General features: G+C 36.6%; 1 protein-coding gene across 1 annotated transcript in view; it reads left to right on the top strand.

Moving 5' to 3' along the window:
* LOC104406835 (collagen alpha-1(XXVIII) chain-like) overlaps window positions 1-13,167 on the top strand; it is a gene marked incomplete at its 3' end in the record, with an annotated part of 54,944 nt that overhangs the window by 5,170 nt on the left and 36,607 nt on the right. The window contains 4 exon segments of the mRNA XM_010015939.1: window positions 14-40; window positions 2,338-2,382; window positions 3,220-3,264; window positions 11,930-11,998. Of these exon segments, the coding sequence (XP_010014241.1) occupies window positions 14-40; window positions 2,338-2,382; window positions 3,220-3,264; window positions 11,930-11,998 (186 nt within the window).

Genomic DNA, 13,167 nt, shown 5'->3' with positions numbered 1-13,167 from the left:
AATCTTTGAATAGGGAGCTCCTGGCTACAAGGGAGACAAGGTAAGATTTTTATAGAAAACAAGTAGTCTGAAAATAGATTGTCACTTGCTGACAGTGTATGTAAACAAATGGAAAGAAAAGCCTGTCTTGTCTTTTTGATATGAGAGGTCCTAATGCAATCCCTTCAAGTAAATTCATCATTTATGTAGATTTCATTAGAAGAATGAATTCATTTCATGGAAACATTCATTTCATTGAAATGTTTCATGGAAATGGGAAAAGTAGACTCAGATGTCTACTTTTCATATGTTTACTGATATGTTAAATCATCAGTGGAACACATTAGTAATTCTCTTTTTTCATTCCATTCATACAATTGCACAATTGTTATTCAGCGAAATCTCAGACATCACAATTATGAAATCAGAATATAGAGAGGCAGCACAGAGAGGTGGAAAAATACAGCAAAACTTTCTAGATATTAAATGTATTATCCTCCTATGATATAGGTTGGAAATTTTGTAGGCATTCTCAGGGAGAAAAAGTATCTATCTTGAGTGGAGCAGATCATATCTTCTACAGACCGTATCTAATGATGACCGTATCTAACATAGCTTGTAAAGATTATTGTGAATTTGGAACATCTCGTAATTCCCTAGTAGTAGAAATGCATTCATAGTAGAAATAGGATTTATGAAACCTGAACCCACAATTCACTATATTATTTTTTACCTTTTTGCAGAAGAAATGTAGTCACTTACCTAAAGCAAAAGGTAAACAAAAGCTGTCCTAATCAGTGCCAAGCCCTGCTTACAAAGGACTGTGAGCATGTTATAGAGCTCACCAGATTTTTTTCCTTAAATTGTTAATTTTAATTCAAGTGCATGAAGTTATATTACAATGGAGGCAGGTTATTGCACAACCTGAACAACTTTTAGGTCTACCAGCCCATCTGTGCTGATATGCATTCACACTTCTATTTAATCCTCCTCCTCTTTTAACCTGATGTGCAGAACTAGTAGAAGTGATTATAGATATTTCCTGGGTTTTACACTCTGAAAGATGGAAGGATAATGTATTCCTGAGTGAAATAATCATGTATCTTGAGTTCATTTAAGCAGGTTTGTGTGAGTACTACAAACCACTTAGAGTTTTTAAGTACTACCAACTGGGTTGCAATTGATCATTTTAATAAAACACATTTCTTCAGTGTTAACATCCATTTTATACTTACCTTTACCAAAGACCAACTTGAAAGTTTGTGGTTCCTGGAACCTAGCTAATTTCAGGTAGGAATTAGGAAATATTCAAAGCAGTAGTATTTGTAGCAAAGAGGAAAGGGCATTATAATATAATAAAAACCTAAAGGCTGATAATATCTTGTGAGATGGTGGGATTCAAAATGGCAGCAAGTGAATCAGAAAAAGCTGAAATATCAATGAAAAGGAGAAAAGTTGCATTTCTCAGAGGAATGAAGATCATAACTTCTTTATCCAGGCAATATGTGAGAAATAGCACAAGGTTATGTGAAATGTCTACTAAGATAAAAGGAAGCTGTTCAAATGCTGGCAAAGAACATAATCAAAGCAGCCAAGAAATTTGGATGTAGAAAACACATGCTAGGGCTGCTGGAAATTTGCTTGTTTCACTTCTGTTTAGGATAGTGATGAAAAAAAGTTTGACACTGGCAGAGGATCAGATATTATAATAGATTATGGACTTCAGGAATTTAGTGAACAAGTGAAAATTGCAGTCATTTCCAGAATTCCCAGCTTCACATTTACAAATGCAGAAGATAGAAGAAAAGAAATTTTTTTTTTTAATGCTGGACAAAATAATCAGAAACAGCTAATGGAATTAAAAAATATGTCATTTTACTTTTTTTTTTTTTAATACATTTTTAATGTGGGGTGGGTTCTTTTGGTGAACTGTTAGTATGATTCTAAGATGCTACTGATCAGCATTTTGAGTTAGTAAGACAAAGTTACCTGAAGTTATTCTAGTGTAAGCACTGCAGGAATTTTTTAAGAATTCTGTATCTAATATACTTCTAAAAATTGAATGTAAAGACCTGTAACAAGTAACAACTAGTTAATTAAACAACTAAGATGTTAGGTAGCCATCCACGATGTTTCTTGTATATGGAAGGTATTCTAACCAAATGTTGAGGATGGAATGTAACAGGCAATTACTGAATACAGAACAAGAATAGTAGTACTCTGGAGAGAGAATAAGCTACCTAGAAAATGCTTAAACAGAGATATGGGTCATTAGTGTTACACTGTGGTTCTCAATACTTTAAAGCACACAATTGCAATTTCCTATTGATCTGATAATTGAACCTTATTTTTCCGGAGGGTTTGGAAGGTCCTCTTGGCCCTATGGGACCTCAGGGGCCTCAGGTAAGGGAACTAGAAGCTTCCAAATATTCTGTAAGTTTCTTCTACATACAACCTGTCAACTCTGTGGAGAGCAGTGTGATTGGTGCATGAGGCAGCAGCACAGCAGAGACTGGCAAATCTTTGTTGTTTGGAAATAATTCTCAAAGAAAAAAGCTTTGTTGCTGCTGTTGCTTAAATCTATTCAAATTTAGTGATGTGTGTGGCCCACTTGTGCTCTCCAATGGCAGAGCTCTCCTCTTACCTGTAAAACATAATCATGCCCTGTACGCTCCTACTTGCTAAATTCCTCTTATATGGCAGCATCCATATTTAATACCTCACCTACTCTGTCTCTTCCAGAGAGTCATTAATTATTTCCTTCTGTGTAAGGACACAATGGTTGTAATAATGTCTGGGAATTAAGATTAATCACTTTATCATCACGGATAGGTGCAGGGAAGTGACTTCTTACAAACAGAGCTAAATAGGGTGTCACAGCTTAGTTTATTTACTTGGGCAGAAGAGGGAATATGAAACTATGGCAAAATCGGGAGCAGGAAGAGAAAGGAAGAGAAAGCCTCAAATAGAACAGATGCAATTCATGTGGAGTAGTTGAGATCCTTTCTGCCAGCACTGGTTATTGAATATTAACAATATTCAATGTGCTGGGCACTTCCCAGGATATGACACAGAAAACTCTTGCCTTTTAAAGCTTAGAGTCACAAGCTCTTAAAAAAAAAAAAAAAAAAGTGGTATGTTTTAGTGCAATTGTTCAGACCAAGTGCAAAAAAACCCCACCTTTACATGCATCTTCAAAGGCAACTCATTCTATATTTTGGCTTTTGTGTAGGGTATCAGGGGACCTCAAGTGAGCCAGGCCCAAAAGGCATTCAAGGAAGCAAGGTAAGATGCATTTGTAGGTGTAGATGTTGTACAGGGAGAGGAGATGCGGAACCTCTGTGTAGAATCTTTATACTTTATTATCTTTTTTCCTTGGTAGTTTTTCGTTAGTGGTGTCCTTTGCACAGCAATAGTGTACACCATCTGCTTGGTACACTAAGGTGCCATCATGTTCTGAAGGCTTGGTATTGTTGGCACATACATCCAATTTTCCATCTGGGTCTTCAAGGGCATTTTATAGGGCCACAACAGGGTGCTACCAAGACCTGTCTAGAGCCACAGCACTTAGGTTGGAATTTAAATCATCTGAATATGTCTCTTGGCTTCAGCCATCACTTGGGAAGTTTTTTCTAGAATGTTTTTTTACTAAAATGCCTTGTGTTTAAAGATTTTAAGTAGTTCCCGATGGTGGTTAAAATCTTAGGATTAAGTATTTAAAGTAATTTTAATTGTGTGAAAACTCAAGATAACTTTGACATTGGTGGGGGTGTAAGATTTAGTGATGATTAATGCTTGAATTCTATTTCAAATAGATCATTTGAAATTAATGACTACAGCTTGTCAAGCAATATCCGTTGGATAAAGTGATTAATGTAGGCAGTCTTCTGGTTTGCAAACCTTTGAGAAATTGCAATATGTGAATACAGATAATTGTTCATGGGATAGCTATACTGTATTGTTTGGTACAGAAAGATGTTTCATGTATCCATTTGAAAATGTAGGGTCTAATGACAAAGACTTTCTATCACAGGATTATTGATAGCCTGGTTATGCAATGCCATACATAAGTTACACAAGGCAACTAAATTCACACAAAGTAGTTTGCCAAAGATGCAATATTTAGACACTCATGCTTTGTTTCTAAGGCAACAATTTCAGTTGAAGATTAGCAGAAATAAATTTAGATATGTGAAATATTTATTGTAAAAATTTTGGAATACTGACATCCATCATGATTTTCCTATTCCTGACAAATGCTTTTTCATACTTCTTAATTCTTCATCTTCTCAACAAAATGCTTGATTAGGAAAGCTGCTACACAATATTTCAGAAGTAGGGAAAGAAAGAGGACAGTGGGTCTGAATGAAGCTATTCATACATGTGGGAGAAAAGTCATGCCTCTCTTTGACTGCAGTACAGCAAATGACAGTAATTTCAGTAATTTTTTAATCTGTCATTTCATACTGATGAGTCCAAGATAGTACTACCACATTCTTTTATTATGCACTGAACCATATTATTCAGATGTTGTTTGTCCTCCTGTCAGTCTTTTCACACACTTTCATGTCTATAAAGTACATGCAACTCTCTCTAGGATTCATCTACCTGGATATAGTATTTATTGTCTTGTTACACTTTATCTGCACATTTTCAGCATGAATAAGAGTTCCCTCTTTTTTCAGCTTCCAACTCTGCAACCTGCTACTTAAAGTCTATAGTCAAGGATTTTCCAGGCTCAGACATCTATCATAATACGTTTATTGTGAGACAAGTTTGATTAGTGTGCTTAGGTAATTATTACGCTGTGACTCCAGTCAAAACATATGTATGTCTGGAGGTTATGTCTTGTCCATACCTAGCGCCAAAGCTAACCTTTGGCATTTTGGAGCTTATTTGAGATGAGTGAAAAATTTTTTAATCATCAGTACAAATAATCAGTGGTTGTTTACAGCTTAGTAAACACCCATTCAACCAGTAAAGGTCAAGACCTTTTCTGGTTCAGACACATAGCAGTCTTTCCAGTATCTTTTGTCCTTACAGAAGGATTATTCTATTACTCTTTTAAAATTAGTTTTCATGGCACATAATACAATATATCTGAAAAGTGGCAGTTACTTATAACTGCTTTGGATAAAAAAATAAGTGTATTCTTAGTGCAGTTCCTTATACCCATGGCCTTTCCATGCTAATACTTTCTGCTTTTTGAGCTGAACTAGTGACTTCTCCCTGGTTTAGCGGAGCTAAAGGCAGTTGCATGGCATTAGTATCGATGTGACACTGTGCAGACCACCACCACTGAACATTTTTATTCATTGTTAGTGGGCCATGTTGAGGTTTGAAAGAGGAGATTCAGTTCCTCAAAATATAAACTCCGGATCAAGCTCAGCCTACAGATGTTTTGGGTCTCATTTGTGAAGTCTACAGTTCCCTCATACACCTCGCCAGCTCAGTCCTTCCCACACCTCTGTAAGGCAATGCCGTACGCGTTCTCTCACTTTACAGCCAGGCAGCAGATGCTGCTGGGGACAGCATCATCTCTGTGCTGTCTGGATGCTGCTAGCTCTGGCAGCCAGCAGCAGCATTGCAACTTCAGCTAATTTAATTTGACTTGTCTGAAGCACGATAGCATAGAATAAGAACTTTTCACACCTTAACTTCTGTCATTCATATGCATTTTCTCATTCGCTCTTAAGATGCTTGCTAATCTACCCTTTGTGAAGTCTTATGGCTGCACAACACCCTAAATTCTATCCCTTTTCATGGCATTGCCTTATCATATTGCCATTAATGAACTGAATCTCTTTCAAAGTCCCACTGCCTGCATTGACCAGCTTTCCATCGACTACAGTAGGAACTCAGCCAACATGTTTCCACATATATACCTAAGTTTAGGTGTGATCATACAGTGCAGAAACACATCCTTAACTTCTTAAAGTCTTTCTGATGCATTTCACAATCAGTCCTTATGTTCAATAACCTCTTTAATATACAAGCGAACTTCATTACTTTACTTTCACCCTTTTCAAGTCATACATGGATATGTTATACAGCCTATATCCGGCAAAGAATGCAGCTCAGCATAGCATTAAATAAACCCAGTTTTTGCTATTAAGCAGACTTAAATACCATTTTCTCCATTTGCATTTCTGCAAAGCTATAACTTCTCAAAACCATCTAAATGGTTTTATTGCCATATATACAAATTTTCTCCATAAAGAGGTTGAGGCATTTAAAATGACAAATTTCAACTCCACTTCTGTAAAAATAAAAATACATGTTAATGTTGACTCATATTATTAGCTTACCTGACTAAATATATTTCCATTTAACTTCCATGTTAACAGTACACCTACAACACAGTATAAAACATTGTAACTTTAAGAGAAAAATATTAGAATGTAATAGGACATTTCACTCAATCGTAGTTAGGATTTGGGAGCTGGCTGTTTTCACTGTGTCTTCTGTCTTCTGAATCAGTCATCTTGGTCCTGTTCCCCATGCATGTCATGACCAAAGGACCAGGATTACACTGTCTGTTTTCTGTTTTGCTGACTTTTTACTGCCTACTGACAATGTTTCATTAGAAAAACGTTAAGTTTACAAAAGAAAAATATATACTGTTAAAGCTAAATTCTACATTATTTGTTTCTCTCAGAAACTTGAGATACCAAGAAAAATTAACATTCACAGCTGTGCTTTATATTTTCAACATGCATGCATCTATTAATTTATTCAAAATAGTAGGAATTAGTTTGTTTTCATTCATTCATTAAAAAAAAGCTTAACTATTATTTACTATTTAAAAAATCAACAACAACATTTTCAATACAATAGCACCAATAAGGTTTCATAAAAGTGTTTTTATTCAAAGTGATTTTGAAAATTTTCTTGTTATTTAGGGGAATAGTAGTGACTATTCATGAATTTCAGTGGACAGTTTACAAACAGAATGATATGGTTACAGATTATAAAATGGGGCATAAAATTAGGAAGTGGACATGCCCTGTGTTCCACTCATAAAGAAGTGATGAACAGGGAGTACTCATGGCTGTCATGTCAGAAGTGACATTGAGTGTGTTTGTTTAAACTCTTAGACCAGCTACTAGAAATAAAGTACACATTTCTAGAAATGACATATTCATGGAAAGACTGAGAACAACACATTCTTAAAAGCCACTGCTATAATAAGAGTCTCTTTTGAAAAATTTCATATTCATAGTAAGGTTCTGAATTAGTGTCTAAAGTTGTATGAACAGACATGTATTCAAACTTTTAAGGAAACAGTTAAGCTTGAATGTGAGTATTCCAAGAGTTACTCCCGTTAAAACACCTTTGGATGGTTCAGTGAAAAATGCATCATTGTGTATTTCCCTGAAAATATGCCCAAGAATGAACTGCTAAGGGATGCTGCTTCTTTAGTGATGACTTATAAATTCTTTCCTTGCTTATGTAGCAAGTTAAGTCATTCCCAGTAGACTGAAAAATCCAATTTCCCTGTAAAATATAGTTCTTAGGTACTTCAACTAGACGAGAAATACAAAAGATCAACAATAGCTGTTAAAATATCTATATCTACTTACGTTGTTGCTGCCAATGTTTACTTTAAAAATATAATCATTATATTTGAAATACTATTTTTTACTATAGCTTAACCTTTATTGCTTTGTAGATTGAAATACAGAGTCTTTGTGTTCCTTACAGTATGTATTTACTTACTGATAAGCGAAGACATTCTTTATATTGGCAATAACTGGTACTCATCATAATATAATAAACTTTTTTTTTTTCTTTTTGGAGTGGGGAGTAGACTGTTAAGTATGTTCTCAAATGGGAACATTAAAGCATTTAAATATGTAAAAATACTAAGCTGAAATCAAGTGTAAATTTTCCTTCCCATTGCTGTAGCTGATATTAGATGATATCTGAAAGGAAAATGTAACAGGGAGAGAAAAAAAGATTTTAAGCAGAGTGCTAGACAAAGAAAATAATAACAAAGATGTACTTTGAAAAACAGACTTTCCCTTCTACATATAGAGACAATACTATTGCCAGCGCTTTCTGGTTTTAGCAGATTCCACATTACCTGTAGCACCAAAACCACAGAAGATAAAAGCCAGGCTTATTAATAGCCACATGAAGTTTGAAATATGCAGTTTTTTAAAGTTTAAGTTTCCAAGTTTTTTATGTTATCTAGCAGAAGGTAGGGTTTCTTTCTCCATTAATGCTCAGGCATCCTCTGCTATCAGGGAGAAAGCATTTAACTACCCTTCATGCTTTTTATCCTTTTTACTGTTTAGGCTGTTTACGCTGCCTACACCAGTACCTACCAGTACAACTGCTGCAAGGCAGATTACATGACACCAGTCACTGCAAAGAAAACTTTGTACTGTTTCTATCATGGTTTGAAAAAGAGCTTTTGGAGAAACATTAAGTTCAGTAGAACTCCCATCTGCGTTCAAGGCAAGGCATATATTAGCACAGATCTATCACATGGCTGAACTTGAAACAGTGAATGATTTGTGATAGGAAGCATACTTGAGAGTTACTGCCCTTGGGAATTCTGTCAGGGAGTGTCAGAAATAGATACAAAACACAGTGTCCACTTGGACAACAGGGCAAAAATTGGAAAACCCTTTCCAAACACAGCAAAGGGATTTGGTTTATTGTTTCAGCTGAGAGATGAGCCTGTATTTTTCAAATGTTATTTTTTAGAATGGAACAAGTTCCAACACCATTTCAGAGGTTTAGGTTTGACAAGTGGAGCCAGCATGCTTAGTGGCATTTGCTGTTTCCAGAGTACTACTAACAACAGTGGTGCTGCATGCTGCTGTATTATTTTTTTTTTTTAATCTTATAGATTTTTTTTAATATATTTTCAACTTGACATATCTTTTGCATCCATTCTGTGGGGCGTGCTGATACATCATGGCACAACAGAGATCTCAGACTGCCTTCTCCATGAAAGAAATGAGGACTGTGAATTTGAAAAGCTAGTATTTCATATACTCCCTGGCCTTGAGCAGCCTGTGCCTATTTCTTTCTCACTGAGTGTCCTGGGTTCAGCTATAGCAGTCATTTTTTCTCCTTCTTAGGAGCTGGTGCAGTGCTGTGTTTTTGACTTTCAGTCTGGGAACAATGCTGATAACACCGATGTTTTTAGTTTTTGCTCAGTAATGTTTACTCTGACCAAGGACTTTCTCAGTTTCATGCTTTGCCAGGGAGGAGGGGAAGCCAGGAGGAAGCAGAGACAGGACACCTGACCTAAACTGGCCAAAGGGGTATTCCATACCACAGCACGTCATGCCCAGTATATAAACTGGGGGGAGTTACCCGGAAGGCCCAGATCGCTGCTCGGGTCGGGCTGGGTATCAGTCAGTGGGTGGTGAGCGGTTGTGTCCTCTCCCCTTGTTATTCCTCTTATCATTATTATTGGTAGCAGTAGTGATTTGTATTATACCTTAGTTGCTGGAGTGCTGTTATCTCAACCAGTGGGAGTTACATTCCTCCGATTCTCCTCCCCATCCCTCTGGGAGCGGGGGGAGGAAGGAGGAGGGGGGGGAGTGAGCGAGCAGCTGCGTGGTTCCAGGTTGCCAGCTGGGCTTAAACCACGACACTGAGGCCCCTCTTCCTTGAAGTGGGGAACTCCATCCTTAACTAGACTGTCTCTAGGCCCTGAAGGTACATGGAGCTGTATCTGTTAATGTTGCTTGTCAAGTGAAGAGCTATTGAAGTAAGAGTTGGTGGTAAGGTAAGGGAGCCTATAGGCTGAAAGGCAAAGCTTCTTGGACACCAGGCTGGTGTGCTTGGCTTAATGTTCTTCCAAAACCCATGCTTTGTGCCTGTTGACCAGCTTTGCAAGAAGCACAGCTATGGGTGAAAGTGGCAGGAGTATCTCTGTTCTTGGGGGTGTGTCTGTGCATGGAAATTTGCTTGCAAAACTTTCTACTGAAACCTAAATACAAGTTTTACTTGTAGAGCTCTTTTTGGGATGATTTTGTTCTGGAAGCAGAGAACACAATGGGGCTGGGTGTGTGTAGATACAGCACTGTGGCTTTGCTGGTACCATTCTACCAGTGCACTTTTTCATACTGATGCACAGTCAACAGCTGAACTTCCATTGATGCTTAGATGCTTGTGACTTCTTGGCATGAATGAAATTGAGTACCCTAAAGTACTACCACTGGAAATGTAATGGAGGCTACTAAGTCACTAAATCTCTTTTTGGTTTAGCATATATTATTTCCTAAAGAAATAGTATTAAGCATTTCTTTACATATTTCCCCAACTTCTTGTCTAAACAGAATCAGCCCCAAAAGACCTGAAATCCAACTAACTGTCAGCTTAAAGGACAACAGTACTTGAAACAGAGAGTTTGTGAAGAGAATTAAAGAGGAGACAAGTATGAATTTTGGTTGTATTATTCTTGGCCTTCCCGAAATTTCCTGCTTATGGGAAACATTTAATAAAAATGAGTTTTGATCAGCTGATTTTAAAAGGACAATTTGTTCAATGCCAAATTAATCCCATGGAGGAACTGGAAGTCTAGAAGATGGACAGCTGAGGAATTTTTGTTGGTTTTGTAGTTTGATCAGTTTCAGAACAAACACAGGAGGAAAAAAAACCCAAAAACCCAGCTATGAACAAAATGGGTCAATTTCTAATTAGCTTCCTACCAGGAAAAGATTGTGTCATTTATGATAATCTAGATACCCATCAACTGAGTTGTGACTCTGGTCATTAAAATATAATTAAGAAACCTCAAAAATAAGGACTACCTAGATATACAGTAAACTTCTTTAGTTTGTATTTTGGCAACAGGTACATGCACAGAATCCACATTAAAGCAATGTCAATGTTGCTGATACCCTATCAGTGTGCTATGTGGAGACATAGGTGCTGTTTTGCTGAGTGATACCAGCTTTCTCTTGATATTTTTCTGCCTTTTAAGGCTTATCTCCTAGTGATGCTTAATTAATTCATTAGATTATAGAGGTGTGCTATAAAATCTTGCATTTTGAATAAGCATTAAATTTTATAGCTGTTCTTCAAAATATCATATTGTCCTGTAATGGAATGAATTTAAAACTGGACATTAAGTTCCACTTTATTCTAGGTTTAAAGCTTCAGTAGTAGCCCTACAAGTGCATAATTATCAGAAATTAAGCTTCAAGGATAATCTGTTTATTTACTTTCACTGTGTATTCTCACTCCTGCATTTTAGCTTCATTCTTTGGCAGATTACAAACTGATAGATTTCTGGAGAAATTTCTGGCTTTGAAGTCATATTTTATACTTCCATTTTCCTCTTCAAGTGCAAAAATCTCATTAAAAGGTTTCACAACTCAGCATATAAAATTTCTTGGTATATAAAGAATTTCAAATCCCAAAATATGAGTACCTCCCCAGAAAATAAACACAATTTGATAAGAAGCCTTTTTAACAATCATGTGGCTATGTTGGCTTTTTTAGGAACATAGTAAACAAACAAGAGAATTAGGAGCTGCAGTCAAATATAGCAATAGGAACAACAGTCATGATGTGCAGGTGTTGCTGTGGGAAGAACCATGAGTGCAATGTTTAAAGCATAAAACCTATTTAATTTCCAATTCCCCTCTTTCTAGCAAGAAAAAAGCTGAGGAAGCACCAAACTATTGGATATAGTCAGGACCAAAGATATGACAAAGAATAAATATAAGAATGCTTTAGAACATTATTATCTATATATTACATAACATACCAGTAACTTGTATGGCTAGGATATTGACCTTACTCCTAATCTAAACAGGGAGTTGGGGGATTTGTTGGTTATTTGTGAGGTTTTTGCTTGAAAACCATATTTATAAAGCCCTAAATGAAACTGTAGAGAGACACTCTGGCAGAATTTGGTGAAGGTTCAATTCGCATTAATAGTTTCTTCACTTTTTTTTTTTTTTTTCCTTCTCTGTAGGGAGAGCAAGGCCCTTTAGGTCCCTATGGTCTTCCAGGACAACCTGGTGTTGGACAGCCAGGACCCAAGGTAACTTTCAGTAGTGTTGAAGTGCCAACTGTTGGCAGTCATTTTTTGGATGAAAGTTCTCACCTGCTGTTTTATCAAAGTGAAGCTCTTAATATCTAAATTAAAACTATTGATTAAAAATATAGATACAATATTGATAGGGTTTTGTATTTGCATAGGATGGAGATAACAAACCTGGCTTTTCAGCAACTCTAACTTTTTATTGTGGTCCCACTGATATAACAGAAGTCAGAAATAATGCCATTTAAATGGGGGTTAAATATGTGAGATCATTTTCAAGCACTAGCAAATGCTTGCACTAATGGGTAAACCATACTTCAAGGCACAGAAATACATCGCAGTCACTGTGATGCCCAGTAAAGTTATGGATTTGCCTTGTTATTCTTCACTGGGGAACAGATATTCTTGCAGGTTATCAAATTCTCTGTCTCATGACACATTTAATTCTTCAATTTTATTTTCTTGCAAATGAACAGAAGGTGGAATCTACACTTGCTAATTTGGAAAAGTCATATCTGCTAATGCTGACCAACCAAACATTCTGGAGAACCGGAAAAGCATCTACATAGGGAACATGACTGCTGAGTTCATGAGAGTTTTGTCAGAGACCTACAGCTGAGACTCAAAAAGATACCTAAATCGGACAGAACTAGATCTCACCCTAGTTGTTCTGCCTGTGAAGTCTTTGGTGTTGCTTTATGCTATTTTTTTCCCTATTTTTTTGGAGCCAAGTGCCAATGACTAAAATATCTGCACTTTTTGGCTTTTACTGCTCTAATTTGTACATTCTTTGAACTCCCACATATTTTCTGTGCAGTGGGGCAGACCTTGGAACATAGAGGTTTTATACAGCTCAGAACCTAGTAGTAATTTGCCATGTAAAAGGAAAAACACTGGGTCATTCTAGAATGGAGAAGGACTGTTGCTACTGGTCTCTGTAGTACTCTGTACATCTGTATATCTGTAGGATGTAAAAGTCCTCTGTACTCTTTGCCTTGAGGCACAGTCTTCAGTAAACTGAAGGAATTGTGAAGATTATGACACTTTATAAACAGAAGATACAGACACTATGCAGTTCCTGGAGTTCCCATGCAATCCTATATTCCACTGAAGCAGGCTGCAATTTGAGTGTCTAGATAGAGGCTACAGTGAGGATTCCTCACACATGA

The sequence above is a fragment of the Nestor notabilis genome, unplaced genomic scaffold (assembly GCF_000696875.1).
Source record: "Nestor notabilis isolate BGI_N333 unplaced genomic scaffold, ASM69687v1 scaffold12086, whole genome shotgun sequence".
Classification (NCBI taxonomy): Eukaryota; Metazoa; Chordata; class Aves; order Psittaciformes; family Psittacidae; genus Nestor; species Nestor notabilis.
This window is presented reverse-complemented; position numbering and strand designations above follow the sequence as displayed.